This window comes from Notamacropus eugenii, chromosome 3 (assembly GCF_028372415.1).
Source record: "Notamacropus eugenii isolate mMacEug1 chromosome 3, mMacEug1.pri_v2, whole genome shotgun sequence".
NCBI classification, from domain to species: domain Eukaryota; kingdom Metazoa; phylum Chordata; class Mammalia; order Diprotodontia; family Macropodidae; genus Notamacropus; species Notamacropus eugenii.
Window position 1 is genome coordinate 318,626,707 of NC_092874.1, and position 14,326 is coordinate 318,641,032.

A 14,326-nucleotide genomic window follows, 5' to 3' on the forward strand; every position below is an offset into this window, starting at 1 on the left:
TTAAAATTCTTTATTAAGAGTTCTGTTTTCTTCTTTGAGAGCTATAATTTATGACCTATATTCATTTCTAATTTCTTTGATTGTCAAATTTTATTTCTTTTGAACCATACAAATTTGTCATTATTCTGTGCTCTCTGGGAAGTTTTAAGGTTTTATCTTTAATTAGGAACAGTTGCTTTGCCCTCCTTCAAATTACAATATTTGTTTATTGAGCTTTATTTTTCCTTCTGTTTTTAAGATATTTGTTAGTTTACATTCCTGTCCACTGGGGTTTCATAGAGGCTTTTTCTTTTGAGAAGAATCATAGATGTAGAGCTGAAAAGTACTTTCGGTCATGAAGTCCAAACTGTTTGTTTTACCAATAAGGAAACTGAGACCTAGAAATAATTGATTTGTTTAGGGTCACATAGTTAATAAATATCTGAGACAATTATACAACATCTGACAGTTCCCTTCTTTTAGGGTTGACAGGTTGAAGAAATTTACAGAAAGCTACTAATTTGCCATCTTGCTAGTCATGTGATCATCATACGTTCATTTCTCAGTTTTGCCTTTTACTTCTGAAAACTTTACCTTTAATCAGCAGCAAAGAAGAAAACACCCCACCCAATGCTCTAGAATCTTCAATTTCTTCCCAGACACTTGATAATACTTAGCAATGCTTTCAAAATTTCTTTTAATACTATTAATTATGTCCTTGCCATCTATTAGGAGTAGCAGTCATCACTTTTGGCAAATCTTAGGGAAGTTTTCATCTTGATGACTAGGTGGCACAGTTGCTAGAACACTGGGACTGGAGTCAGGAAGACCTGAGTTCAGATTCTGCCCCAGACAATTGCTAGCTGTGTGACTCTGGGCAAGTCCCTTAAACTCTTTCCCCCAGTTTCTTCAGCTGTGAAAATTGGAGTTAATAACAGCATCTACCTTGCAGGCTCGTTGTGAGGATCAGATGAGATAGCAGACAGCATATAAATGCTTGTCCTTTGCCTTTCTTGGGTAGATGTTCTAGGACAACAGCAGATCTCTGAAAGGGTGTCTTTTAACTATCTTAGGCCTCTTTAGCAGGGAGTCACCAAACACCTTCATTGTCTATATTTTACTGGATGATCTTTTGCTTGATGGCACATATAAATTTATTTCTTTAATGAAAAACAAAGAGCTACTTTTTTCTTAGTTGTTCCAACTCCTTTTTCCTTGTAAATGGATTTATGTATTCCTTAGATGACTCCATTTATCATCATATCTTTCTCTTCTCTTTCATATTGTTCTATCCTCTAGTCAGAGGTTAAGTGATTTGCCCAGGATCCTACAGCTAATGCCTGAGGATGCATTTGAATTTCCGTCTTCCTGACTCCAGGTCCAGTGCTCTATCCACAGAGCCACTCACTTGCCTCCTACCTTGGGACCACTATGTCCCTAGTATCCTATGGTGGCTGTATTTAAGGCTTAGTTGCTGTTTTCTCTTCTGGCATTTAGCACAGTGCCTTGCACCTAATGGCTGCTTAATAAATGCTGTTTATATGACTCTCGTTGAGTTTTTAATAATACTGATTTCTTTATGTTCTGCCTGTGTGACTACTGCTTCTCAGTCACATTTGCTGAATCTTCATGTGTGGCCCACTAGTTGTGGGCATATTCTAGGTCTCTGACTTGGAACCTCTTTTCTTTCTATATTCATTTGGTGATCTCATTACTTCCCATGGAATGAATTTATTATCTCCAGGCAAATGATTACCAGATCTAAATATCCAACCCTCATTTCTCTTTTGAGCTCTAGTCCCACATCTCTAATTTTCCAATGGACATTTCCATAATGGATGTCCAATAAGCATTTCAAACTCATCTCTAAAATAGAATCCCTTATCATTTCCCTCCAAACTTGAACTTACCAATTATTGTTAAGGAGAGAGCTCAGATGGCAGTGGATAGTGCCAGGCCCCGGAGTCAGGAAAACCTAAGTTCAAATCTGGCTTCAGACCCTGAGCAAATCACTTAACCCATTAGAGAAGGAAATGGCAAACTACTCCAATATCTTTGCCAAGAAAACTCTGTGGACATTATGGTTCACAAGGTCATGAAGAGTGGGTTACAACTGAAAAACAACAGAATTATTGTTGAGAGTATTTGCCATCCTTCTAGTCAGCTATATTTGCTGTCAAGACAAGTCATCATATGCAAGTTGTTGCCAAATCTTGTCAAATCTGCCTCCAAAACATCTTTTACATATGCCTCCCCCCCCTTTTTTTTTTTACAAAGCCACTGATTTATCTCTTTTCTGGACTACAATTATCCCTTCCACATTTCAGCTTTCCCCATCACAATTGCTTTATATCACAGTTTGACATAAAAAGCTAATGGGGATTTTGGGGGAACTTTTGCAGAAACTGCAGACAACACAGAAAAAGTTTAAAAATTCAGAAATGCAAAAAATATGCATAATATTGTATAATGACAACATATTTTATCTTTTAATCCCATAATAATTCAGACTTTTATTTGATACGAAGGGAGGGCTGAAAAATTTTACTGGAATTTTCCTTATGGGATGGCATACCCCTCACTCTCATAATGTAGAAGGGATAACTATAATTAATCTCCCTACCTGAAGTTTCTCTCCATATTAATCCATCTTCCTTACATCCATCAAAACGATTTGTAAACATTGTTATAACCGAGTTTTGGGGGCAGTTTAATCATACTACTTGGACTCTATCATCACAATTTCAGATTTTCTGATATAAAAAATAATATTGACACTAAAGAGTACCACAATGCAGAACATAGCCTTATTGGACCAAGTGTGTATAGAAGACATCCTTGCTGGTAATAACACAATGGTGAGGACTTTTAGAGGCTTGATGTATAAGGTAACTTAAGAAGAAGAATGTACCAAAAGTGTCAGGAAATATCAAACCTTATTAATATTGGAAAAAAAGGGTCACCAAGAGAAGAGCAATATACCTGCTATCCTGTCTAAATAAAATTTTTGTGTTAGACAAATTGAGACATCTTAATGTGAGTGTTAGTATGGGAAACAAGTTGGCTTTTGAAAATGGTATTAAACAGTGTAATACATCTTCATTTCACAATTAATTGAAAAATGGATAGAGTGTGAGTTCCCATTATATGTTTTGCTAATTACAAAAAGAGTTATTTTATTTGCTAGGAAGAAACTCTGCAGGTTCTTTTATAACTGGCTGTCTCCTATCTATATAGCCAAATCGCTCAAAAATTCTCGAGAGGTATGGCAACAGAAATAACCCTGCTCAAACATCAGATGAGCTTTAAACTCTGTGCTAATTAAAGGCATTTGTCACCATGGTGAAGGAGATCCAGCACTGTGTCCAAATTAAACAGGGAAACCCTGTGGGTGGAACAGTATGCTGATTACACCAAACCCTAGAATGTTGGAGAGCCTCCTGGAAGAGATACATTTAACCATGAATTAAACCCCCAGAGATGAAAATAAGAAGAGTGGATTTGTTTACTTTGGGAAAGTTGTGGAAACTCCTTTTAAGGACCCCAAATTTCTCAGGAAAATAAGACATCTGTCTTTTTAATACCAGCATTCTACTGTTTTGGCTTTATACCAGTAAAATGTGGCATACAGCAGTCTTTCAAGTTAATATTACACAGAATGGTGGAGACACTCAAGAAGAATGTGAGCAGATTGCCACATATAGTCAATAAAGAACTTAGGAAAATAATTGGACTAATGATGTCATCCAGGAATTGTTTGATAGGAAGAGAAGATGGGCTAGTTGGTCATTTGATAAGGGTAACAGAAGATGGATGGATGAATAGTAAGGATAATCCACTGGTACCCTTGCAATGTCAGGAGAAAGAAAAGGTGGCCCTAACCACATAGAGTAAATTTACCAGAGTAAATTTATGGGAGAGACTGGACAAGAGCCACGAGAATGCATATATATAATGGGTTGTGAGTGTGATTTAAAAAGATTTGAAAGACATAATTTCCTAATTATTTTATTAATAATGCCAGCACTTTAATAAAAGAATGGTGATTTGGCCTTCTCTCTCTTAGACCAAAGAAAATCATGGCTGACGACTCTTAGTTTTGATGCCATTTTGGAAGAGGAGTGTTCAGAAGAATGGCGATCAATTCTGATTGGTTAATTAATGAGAAGTGGACTTTACACAAAAATGGGCTTACTCCAATGAAGGGCTGAGAGTGACACCTGTCACCTTTGGGTGGAGAAACTATCTCTATACCTAGACCACTCCCAACCTTGGACTATTTAGACAAAAAGGGTCTGTCTCCACCTAAGCTTGAATGAAATGCACATTAGACTAGAGATTCCTTGTAAGATTGGTGTTGAATAGAGGAGAAAGCTCAACCTTCTGAGACTGAGGTTTTGAAATGAGCATGGAGAAAAGGGGGAACTCTGAATCTCCCTAATCATTAGTTAATAATCATTTTTCTCAATATCTGCATCATTCCAGGAGACTAGGAAATCAATGAGCTCACAGATCTGTTTGACTATTGTATGTATTATAAACATTCCCTGTGGGTATTCATCTTAAGGGGCAACAATTTATATTAGACAAGTAGGAAAAGAATGCTAATTTAATATTTTGCTATGTATACCATTTTTGAAGTAGGCGGAATAACGAAAACTATTTTTTCAAAAATATTTATATTCAGCTTCAAAAAATACTTTTGTATGTATTTGAATATTGGTGTATTAGACTTCCTAAGATAGCAAGTCAAACTGGAAAAGTTACTCAGCTTCCTCATTCTTTCCCTCATACTTCTTCCCTTATTCATGCATTGGCTAGATGGTTGGAGGAGGTAGACTACTAAAGTTGCTTCCAAATGTAAAACCCTGTAAAAAAAAAAAATATACTGTCTTAGATGGGAACATAGCAGCCTGAATTTTAGCTCCTTTTTGCCCACGTGCATGCGTGTTTGCACACAAATATACTTCTTCTTTACTGCTTTTATCTTCCATTCCCTCCTTTTTTCTTCTTCCCTACCCTGACCCTTCAGCCAATAAAAGTAAAATAGGTTTTTTGGTTTGTTTTTAAATCCTGACCTGAAATAGAAAGACTGAGACTTGTATTTTAGGAAAAAATTCTAAAGGTTTTCAAGGGCTTCTTATAGAATGTATTATAGAAAATTCATCCATAGAAGATATATATTTCTCTTGGATTTTGAGGGAAAACACACCTCTCAGTCCCCAATCGATTTCTCTCTTGATTCATTGTTTAATGTAATCTATACTCTTTCCTTGATTTGTTCTCCTTTAGATAGGACCCTTTCTCATCTCTGCCTTTGCACTGACTCCTTTTCCCATCTGAAATGTTCTCCTCTGTTGTCCCTGGGCTTCCTTTAAGACTTAGCTACAGCATTACCTCCTTCAGAAGGTTTTTCCTAATACCCTCTTAACTACTGGTATAACCTCTCACCCTCCAAGGTTAACTTTCACCTGCTGTGTATTTGTCTTATATGTTCTCATTATATATGTTGTCTTGCCATTACAGTGTAAGTCCTTTGAAGGCAGATATTGTTTTAACTTTTTTCTTTGTATCACCAGTGCTTAGAACAATGCCTGGCACATAATAAGGACATGATAAATATCTATATTCTCTCAAGGTCTTATCTGTTTTCTTCCTTTATTTTCTTTGTGACACAACCCTCAACTAGTAAACTACACAGCCTCTAGGTAATGTGTGTATTTAAGGAAAATAGTACTTCAAATCCAAAAATAGTTTTACTTATAAATGGACACAAATATTTTATTTTCTGTTTATGTCTTTGGAAAGACTAAAGTCATCTTCCAGCTGTTCATTGTGTTATAGAGGTTACGTTCAATTCCCAAAGGCTATGCAGGTAGAATATAAACTCTGGCGTGGTTTTAATTCTAACAGCTTTGTATATCTGTCATCTAGGAGCCAGCCTTTCTAAACTTGGAAAGGCTCATCACCACGTTGGCCTCTGGAAGATGAATTTTTTTCCAGCTGGTATACAAAGGCAAAGAGTTTTGATATACATTATTAGAGAGGAATACCTATACCTAATAAAACTGTAAATCTATTAAGTACTGAGTCTTAGGTTAAAAAACTTATTTTCATTTTCTGGATTCATATAACTTTAACCTAGAGGAACACTGTGAAAGTTTATCAGAGGGCAGAAGGAATCCATTTTGCAATTTAAAATTTGCCACAGATAGCCCACTTAAATTGAGAGTTGTCTGTTAGCAGAAAATTTGGGAGGTAATTGTAAAACTGGACCTTTTTTTCTTTCCCTTAACCCTTTAATCTTTAAGAATGTACCTTATTACTGTTCTTTCTCAAAATATTTCCACGTTTACTTTGTGCTCTTTTTATTCTCTGTACTAGCCTGTCTCTCTTAATCGCTTAGCCTCTCTAGCTGTGTTTCTTGTCATGACTGTAATTACGTTTGATGTGCATAAATTGAATCTTCTCATAGGTTTAATGACCAAGACCCCAACTGTTTCCTTGTACATGGAGTTTACTTTCCAATAGCATGTGTGACTGAGCATGTAGGAGCTACATAGTTGATAGCATTTATAAAGAACTCTGATATAGAGGATTGTATGCTGAATACTTACATTTGTATTTTTATGTAGATGAATGAGTGGCAAAGATACAGAAAGAGTATAGTGCATATAGGATCTCACACAGCGTGTAGGAATGGCTAATGACAGTAGTTTGATGCCATCCCTGTTCCTTCTTTTAAATGTGTCATGGCTATATATTGATTTCATAACAAAACTGTATTTCTATAATACATTTCTTTACATTTGCCTGGCATCATTTTGTCACCATCATTGATTTCTATACTCCTTTCTATACTTGTAGTTTTAAAAAAAGTTCCATTCTTGCATGGCATCCTTCTTTTTCATCACAAAAGGATGGAATTTCATTCTCCTTAAATTGGTAGATGTTTTGTAAATGTTGGTAGAGTTAAACATTATTTAGCTCTATATTTGACCACAGAAAGCAGCAGTTTTAAATAATTCACTTATGTTGCTCATGTTTAACAACAATTTATATTTATATCAGACATTTAAAATATGTAATATTTTAGATCCTTTACCTTCTGGGGTCATATGATCATGTGTTATTTTCCTTTGCTTGATGATTACTGCAAATATGAGTATGTTATCTTTTGTAATGAACAGAAGGATGTTTCCATGACCATAGAATATAATTTTTCTGAGCATTTGTCTAATGAATAAAGAAATATTTCTTCTGTTGAATTTGTCACAAAAAAGCAAATCCCGTTTTAAAATTTACTTAAGATTAATGATTTCTTTAGTTATCTAATCTTAAGTTTTCTGTAGTAAAACAAATTAAAATTTGTTCACTTAGGTTTTCTCTTCTAAGAGACAAACAATACAGTTTTCTTTAAGGATATTTGAGTCTAATATCATATCCATCTATATAACCATTAAGATTTCAGAATTAGTGCTTTCAAGGAAAAACAATAGTACTGTGGTGAAGTAGTAGTGAACACATAAATTTAGCAATACCATTGTGGGTTTTTTCAAGCTCTAATTTTCAGAAGAGAGAGCACTGATCAGAGGTAGTTTTTGCCACCCTCATTTGTTTTATTTAGTGTTTTAAAATGATTGTTGATTTTCTTCCCGTCTCTTTAGACTCTTCAAATACTTGAAATACCCAAACTATCCCTCATGGGGTTGATTCTCCATATTGGTGCAGTTAGCCATGAACTATCCTTTTCTTCTCCCTCTTTTTCCCAGATTTCTCCCGGGTCCAATTCAGCGCCTCTACCTGGCCATCCTAACAAGGTGATTTGTGAAAGGGTGAGACTTCAGAGCCTGTTCCCTCTCATCCCAAGTGATCAGGATACTACAGTTCAAGAGGATGCCCACTTCAAAGCTTTCTTCCAGGTTCTTATATATGTTTACCCTTCCCCTACTATAGGGTATTAGTCAGATAAATTCTAGATTATTTCCAGGAAGGCTTGACATGAAGATGGAAATCATTAGGTCATAGTAGATTGCCATCTGACTACCTAATTTCTCATGTGTGTGTAAGTATGGATCTTCTCACAAATTATTTCTCTAATATTTCTGTTTCAGCTAGTTGTTCTGAAGAATGATTGTCTTCTCTTGAACTGCTTTTATTTGTTCACCTAATACTTCTGGCCTGCTTTCTTACTTTCTTGTCCCATGTCACTTACCTGATAGGCAGAATTATCCTGTAAGAAGGTAGACAGTAACCCAGAGGAAGTGTAGTGATTCTCAGGTAAAGAAAAATAAAGATAAATGAAAATGTATGGGGGAGGGGCAACTCCAAGACGTACTGGGTTTTTTTAATCCTCATAGCTGCATGCTAAGTACCCACAGTTTGTTAGATGATTCTGGAAAGAAAAGAAATAATTTCTGTTTTGGAGCTTACATGCTTAATGAAAACTTCATGAAATTGAAATTTTGAGGTTAATGTTTTTGTTAGAAATAAAAAAATTCTTAAGAATTATAGACATATTAAATACATATTTAATTGAATCTTGGCTAGACTTAAATTCTAAGTGATTGGCTTCCAAGAAAACCATATTATTCAAAGGCATATTTTTAAATGCTACTTTCTTGACATCTTTAAGAGTTTGTTCAAAGGCCATGCTTACTTGAAGGATGTATTTCTATAGTAGAATATGCCCTTTAAAAACCTGAAGTTGATTATAATTTTGCCATAACACAGGAATGGGTCTGCTTTATATAATAATGGATGAATTAATATAGGAATAATTTCCAGGAGTTAGAGAAGATTGGCTTATAATTTTTACTAATGCCTTCAAGAAATAACTTTGAAACTGTATCTGTTCTCTAGGATGATGAATTTGGAGCTGGCAGGGGCCTTAGGGGTAATCCAATCCCAACCCTCTTACTTTATAGATGAGAAAACTGAGACCTAGAGAGTTCTAGGGCAAAGCTAAGATTTTTAGCCTTGGTCTTTTGGCTCCAAATTCAACACTCTTAGATTGTTCATTTCAATCTTTTCTAGTGGTCATCACCTCTCATGTGAAGGATAATTATCTCAAATTTTGTATTATAGTTTCTAGTTTAAAAAGTCAAGTGAAAACTAGTAACATAAAGGTCTATTATCAGAACTTTATGCTGAACAGCTTGATCTCCTGGGAGATCAAGTCTATATTACTGGAGGCAATTTCTGGGATTATTTAGATGTTCATTGTGGCTATTGCTTTATGTTAAACTTCTGAGAAATGATGACTAAGTTGAATAGATTAGATTGCAGCTATTGTACTTTTACAGTGTCTTTTCTTTATCCTTTTTTAAATTTGGCCTTTCCTGTAACTAGTTAGTAATATAACTACTCAGGACCAGTTGATTTTAATGACCCCCATTATCAGTAACCAGTATTTATTCTGTCCATTAACAGTCATTTTTATTTCTTGTGATTTACTGAAGGGCAACAGTGGCTTTAGAGTACATACTTACTTGAAAAACATTATGGAGGAGGACAGCAGAAGATTGAGCAGTGAAAAGGTATTGAGGAGAGGAAAAGGAACATAAAGAAAACTTATTATGAACATAGCTAAGCCAGTCATTCTGAGAACATTAAGGTACAGCCATAATATCAACAAATGGGAATGAAATTATATAGCTTTTTTGTTTTTCAGAAGAAAATCTTTTTTGTCATCCTAAATTTAACAAATACGAAGTTTTTTACACAAACAAAAAAAATAGTGTGGCACATGACACCAAGAGTCTTATGTTGTTGTTCGATATATACTAAATTTGATAGTTATAACAACATTGCCCTGCTTCCATGGGTCCCTGTCTGAATTTTCTTCTCAATTCTTTTCTGTGTGTTTTTAAAAATGTTCTATTGGTTCTTTTTTTCTCTTCCCCTGAAGAGAACAACAACAAAAATCCTCTCATAAAAAATAAGTCAAACAAAACAAATGCACACTTTGGTCTTATCTAAAAATGTATGTTCCATTCTGTACCATCAGCTCTCTGCCAAGAGGCAGTGAGAATGATTCATTATCAGCCTTTTGGGGTCATGATTTATCATTGTGTTGGTCATGGTTCTTCAGTTTTTCATGGTAGTTTTCCTTTGGAGTGTTGTAATTTTATACCTTTTTCTTCTAGGTCTGCTCACTTGCTCACTTCACACTGCCTCAGTGCAATAATATTTCGTTATATTCATATGCCATAATTTGTTTAATCATTCTCAGTTGAACTTTGTTTCCAAATCTTTGCTTTAATAAGTGCTGCTGTAAATATTTTTCTGAACGAGGTCTTTTCCTCTTTATTTGATCTCTTTGAGTTAAGTTTCTGGTAATAGTATTACTAGGCCAACAGCAGTTATGTGATTGGGGGAGGGAGAAGGGTGGGATGTAGTTCCAAGCTGTTGGCCAGAATGTTTGAATCAATTTATAGCCTTACCAAAAGTGTGCTAGTATGTTTGTCCTTCCTTTGCCCCTCTAACAATTGTCATTTTCCTTTTTTGCTTGATAGATGGGTATGAAGTGAAACTTTAATAAGAAAAATGCAAATTCAAACAACTTTAGTGTTGCAGAACTTTTTTTAAAAATATGATTGATGATAGCTTGCGTTTCTTATTTTGAGAACCACTTTCATTTCTTTGACCAGTTATCTGTTTGGGCATGTCACTTATAATCTAAATTGTCCCTTTTCCTTCCTGTGATTTTTTTTTTTCTTTCCCTTGTTTGGTTAGGAATTCTTTCCTTGTCCATAATTGTAAGAGGTACTTTCTTCTCTTTTCCTCTTATTTTCTTGGGATATTACCCTTTTTATGTAGCTCATGTATCCATTCAGAGATTATGGCATATTATCTGAGATGTTGTGGAGGATAACAGTTACAGAGTACCCACAGTGATAAGCTCATAAATGCATTCGAGGTAGCAAATTAAATCACTCTGGCATCCTGAACATCTGCTTTGAATATGGAGTTATATAGGTTAGTACAGTCAGAATTTTCTCTTATAAATGAAATGCCTTAAAGCAAATGCATATTCTAGTTTTTCAAGTGGTAGAAAAATACATACTGTTTTCAAACAGTGATGTAGCACTGATTACCCATTTATGGTCCAGTTTTAATTTAAATGCCCTTTTCTTTGATAATTGTTTATTCAGAAATTTTGAAGACATGAACCCTTGACCTAAGCTCTGTATTCTACAGTCTATAGAAAAAAATAGAGATGAAAAATGGTGGCTAGCAAGATGATAAACAGGTAGACAGCACTTTGAGTTTATCAGAACCTATAATTATCAATACCTTCATCTTGAAAAGGCAGTACAAATGAACAGTAAGATAGGCTTGTGTTCGTCTTTCGTTGCCGAAGATCATGCCATCAGAGAAATGATGACATGACTTGCACTTGACTTTGTTGTGAGGGGGAGGGAGGGAGGGCTGTGCAGGTCACCAGCCTCACTTCTCCAGAGCCGTCTGAATTCAGAGACCTGATATTCCTCAGGATGACTGGAGATGACCCAGGCTGCACAGGGAGACCTTTAGGCCAAAGCCTTTGCAGGTACTCACTTAGGGTGAGGCAACACCCACTCATTGAATAGGCCTGTTTAAGAAGTAGGCAGGGCACGGCCCCTTTAATGAGGTCAAGAAAAAGAAAGACTTCAGACTGGGTGGGAAACAGCAACAGTTACTATGATAATCACTCTCTAGCTAGGAAGGTCCAGAGGAGCCCTCAGGCAGGGCCCCAGTGGGCTTAGAAATTAATAAAAAGAAGAGAATAGTCATAATTGCATTTGGGGAGTTCAGAAGCTCTTTTAGTGATCACAAGTGGTTTCCTAAAACAAAAATCCACCTTTCTAGTACTAATATTCTTCTAGAATCAGGGAATACCACCATCAGTAGAATTAGACTTGTAGGCAATAAAGATGGAGTAATGTTGCATATTACCAACGGTAACTTGTTTATAAGAAGTGCCATAAAAGATATCCAAGAAATACGTTATCAGAAAAGGAAGGGTGCTTGCCATGCATGCATTGAAAGCAAGGCATAATGTGAGCATTATACCATTACTCTAGGAGTATTGACTTAGAGGAAGAATTAACCATATGTTGAGTGGTTTCTTTATGTAGAATATCTAGAAGAATATAGGCAAGCAGCAGTCAGGATTCAAGGGTAGAAGTGATTTGTGATCTGTAATATTGGAGGTACTGCTTACACTAGTGATGTGAGTTTACTTACTCCACAGAGTATGGTTCAGGGGTACCCAAAGACCCTTTCTGGGAGGTTTACATGGTCAAAACTATTTTCATGATAATACTAAAATATTTTAATCTCCAGTACTTTAAATATTGAAATCCTATATAAACAAAACCAAAGTTCTTTGAGGAGTCCTCAGTTTTGAAAGGGGTCCTGAAATCAAAAAGTCTGAGAACCACTAGTCGACATTAATAAGATCAAAAATATATTAAAGTATGAATTTGTGTAGTCTGTTTTAAGCAACCAAAATCTGCCTTCTTACCCTCCTACCACACCTGTCCCTCCCAATTGAGAACACAAGAAAAAAGAAAACCCATTATACACATGCATACTCAATCAAAAGCAAATTTCTACATTGGCTATATCAAAAAAAATTCTCATTCTACATTTGGAGTCCTTTACCTATCATGAGGCAGATAGCACATTTTATCCTGGATTTGTTTTTGGTCATTATACTGATAAGGGATTAGCACAGTAGTATTCTTCATAGTTATATACCATAACATACTCTTCCAGTGCACAATTTTTGGGTACCCTCTCAAATTCCTATTCTTGGCCACCTCAAAGAGTTATAAATATTTCTGTGCATTCTCGGAATTTGTTTTGCTTAAGACTAATACCTTGATTTTACCCTCCCAGAAATTCTTCTTCCTCCCTTGTACTCTTTCCCTCCTGTTTCCTCACTGAGTAAAATGTAGCATTTAAATATTGAGTATTCTGAAGAAGATGTTGGAACTACTAAAAGATTGGGACTCTGTAAATTTTGCATTCCTATTTCCCATTGCCAAAAGTAATTGAGAATTGACTGCATCAACTAATGTGATTTTGAGCTTTAGCTGTAGAAGGAACCTTTACAATTTAGCAGTTTGAACTTAGTGGAATGGTACAGTCTCTTCAGCTATAAAGTGGGTATAATAATAGTACATTCCTTCCAAGGTTATTGTGTGGATCAAGTGGGATAATATTTGTAAAGTACTTTGCACCAGTGCCTGCTACATAGTAGGCACTATAAAAAGACTGGCTATTTGGTAGCTAAATTTCATTTTGTTAATGAAACTAAGGAACCCTGGATTAACATTTTTCAAGTAGTAACAGTATTCATAATGCCTAAATGTTTGTTAATGTTGTCTTTCTTTTAAATATTACACAAGAATCAGAAAATTCCAAGGTACTTTAGAGGCCATTTAGTTGAATCTCTACCTAAGAATCTCCACTATTGCACACTCAAGGTTATTATCTATCCATTGTTTCAAGAACCCTAATGAGGTGTGATCCAGTGCTTGCTGGTACAGCCCCTTCTGCTTTTGCAAAGCTCTTATTGTGAGAAAGTTGTGTAGCAAGCTTAAATATGCCTTCTGTGTTCTCATTGTTGCTCTTGGTTGTACCCTTGGGATTCAAGTGGATGGAGCAAGTCTAATACCTCTTCCACATGGCAGTTCTTTACACATTTCAAGACATTTGTCATGTTTCCCCTAAGTATTTGCTTCTCCAGAATAAATATTCCCAACTCTTAATTGATTCTTATATTAGAGTTGAATAGAAATTTCTATAGTAGAATGCCAATTTCTTTAGGACAAAGATTGTTTTTCATTTTTATCTTTATACAACCAGTGCATTGTACCTAATATACAATTCCACTTAAATGCTTGTGGAATCAACTTGATCTGTGACATGATCTCATGATCCCTTATCATCATGACCACCTTCATTTGGAAGCTCTCCAGCTTTAACCAGATCCTTTCTAAAATATTCCTAGAATTGAACTCTGGCTGTCTGACTAGAGCAAAATGTAGCAGGACTATATGACCTCCATACCCTGTCTTTCTAAAGATTTCATTTGATCTTTTGATTGACACATCATATTAACTCATTGAGATTGTAAAAAACTAAAACTTCCATACTTCCATATCTTTTTCAGACTTATGGCTATCTAATAATAACAGGAGATAACTTTTACATAGCACTTAAAGGTTTGCAAAATGTTTTTGATATGTTATCTCATTTGATACAGCAACACTGTGAGGTATTCTTTAATATTCCAGTTTTATAAATGAGGAAGCAGAAACTCAGAGATTAAATGACTTTTACAAGGTCACAC

The 14,326-nt window shown here is 35.4% G+C and overlaps 1 protein-coding gene across 7 annotated transcripts in view; it reads left to right on the plus strand.

Annotated features, from left to right (window-relative positions):
* LOC140496694 (E3 ubiquitin-protein ligase RNF38) overlaps positions 1 to 14,326 on the plus strand; it is an 84,795-nt gene that overhangs the window by 22,354 nt on the left and 48,115 nt on the right. The window contains exons 2-3 of one of the 7 annotated variants that reach the window (XM_072596797.1): positions 7,752 to 7,901; positions 9,441 to 9,518. The exons of 1 other annotated variant lie outside the window; for it this stretch is intronic. In XM_072596797.1, the coding sequence (XP_072452898.1) occupies positions 9,483 to 9,518 (36 nt within the window). In that variant the 5' untranslated portion in view covers positions 7,752 to 7,901; positions 9,441 to 9,482. Of the gene's footprint in view, positions 1 to 7,751; positions 7,902 to 7,944; positions 9,519 to 9,572; positions 9,596 to 14,326 lie in introns of those variants that run through there. 5 more of the 7 variants (XM_072596794.1, XM_072596793.1, XM_072596791.1 and 2 more) reach the window with 5 other exon arrangements.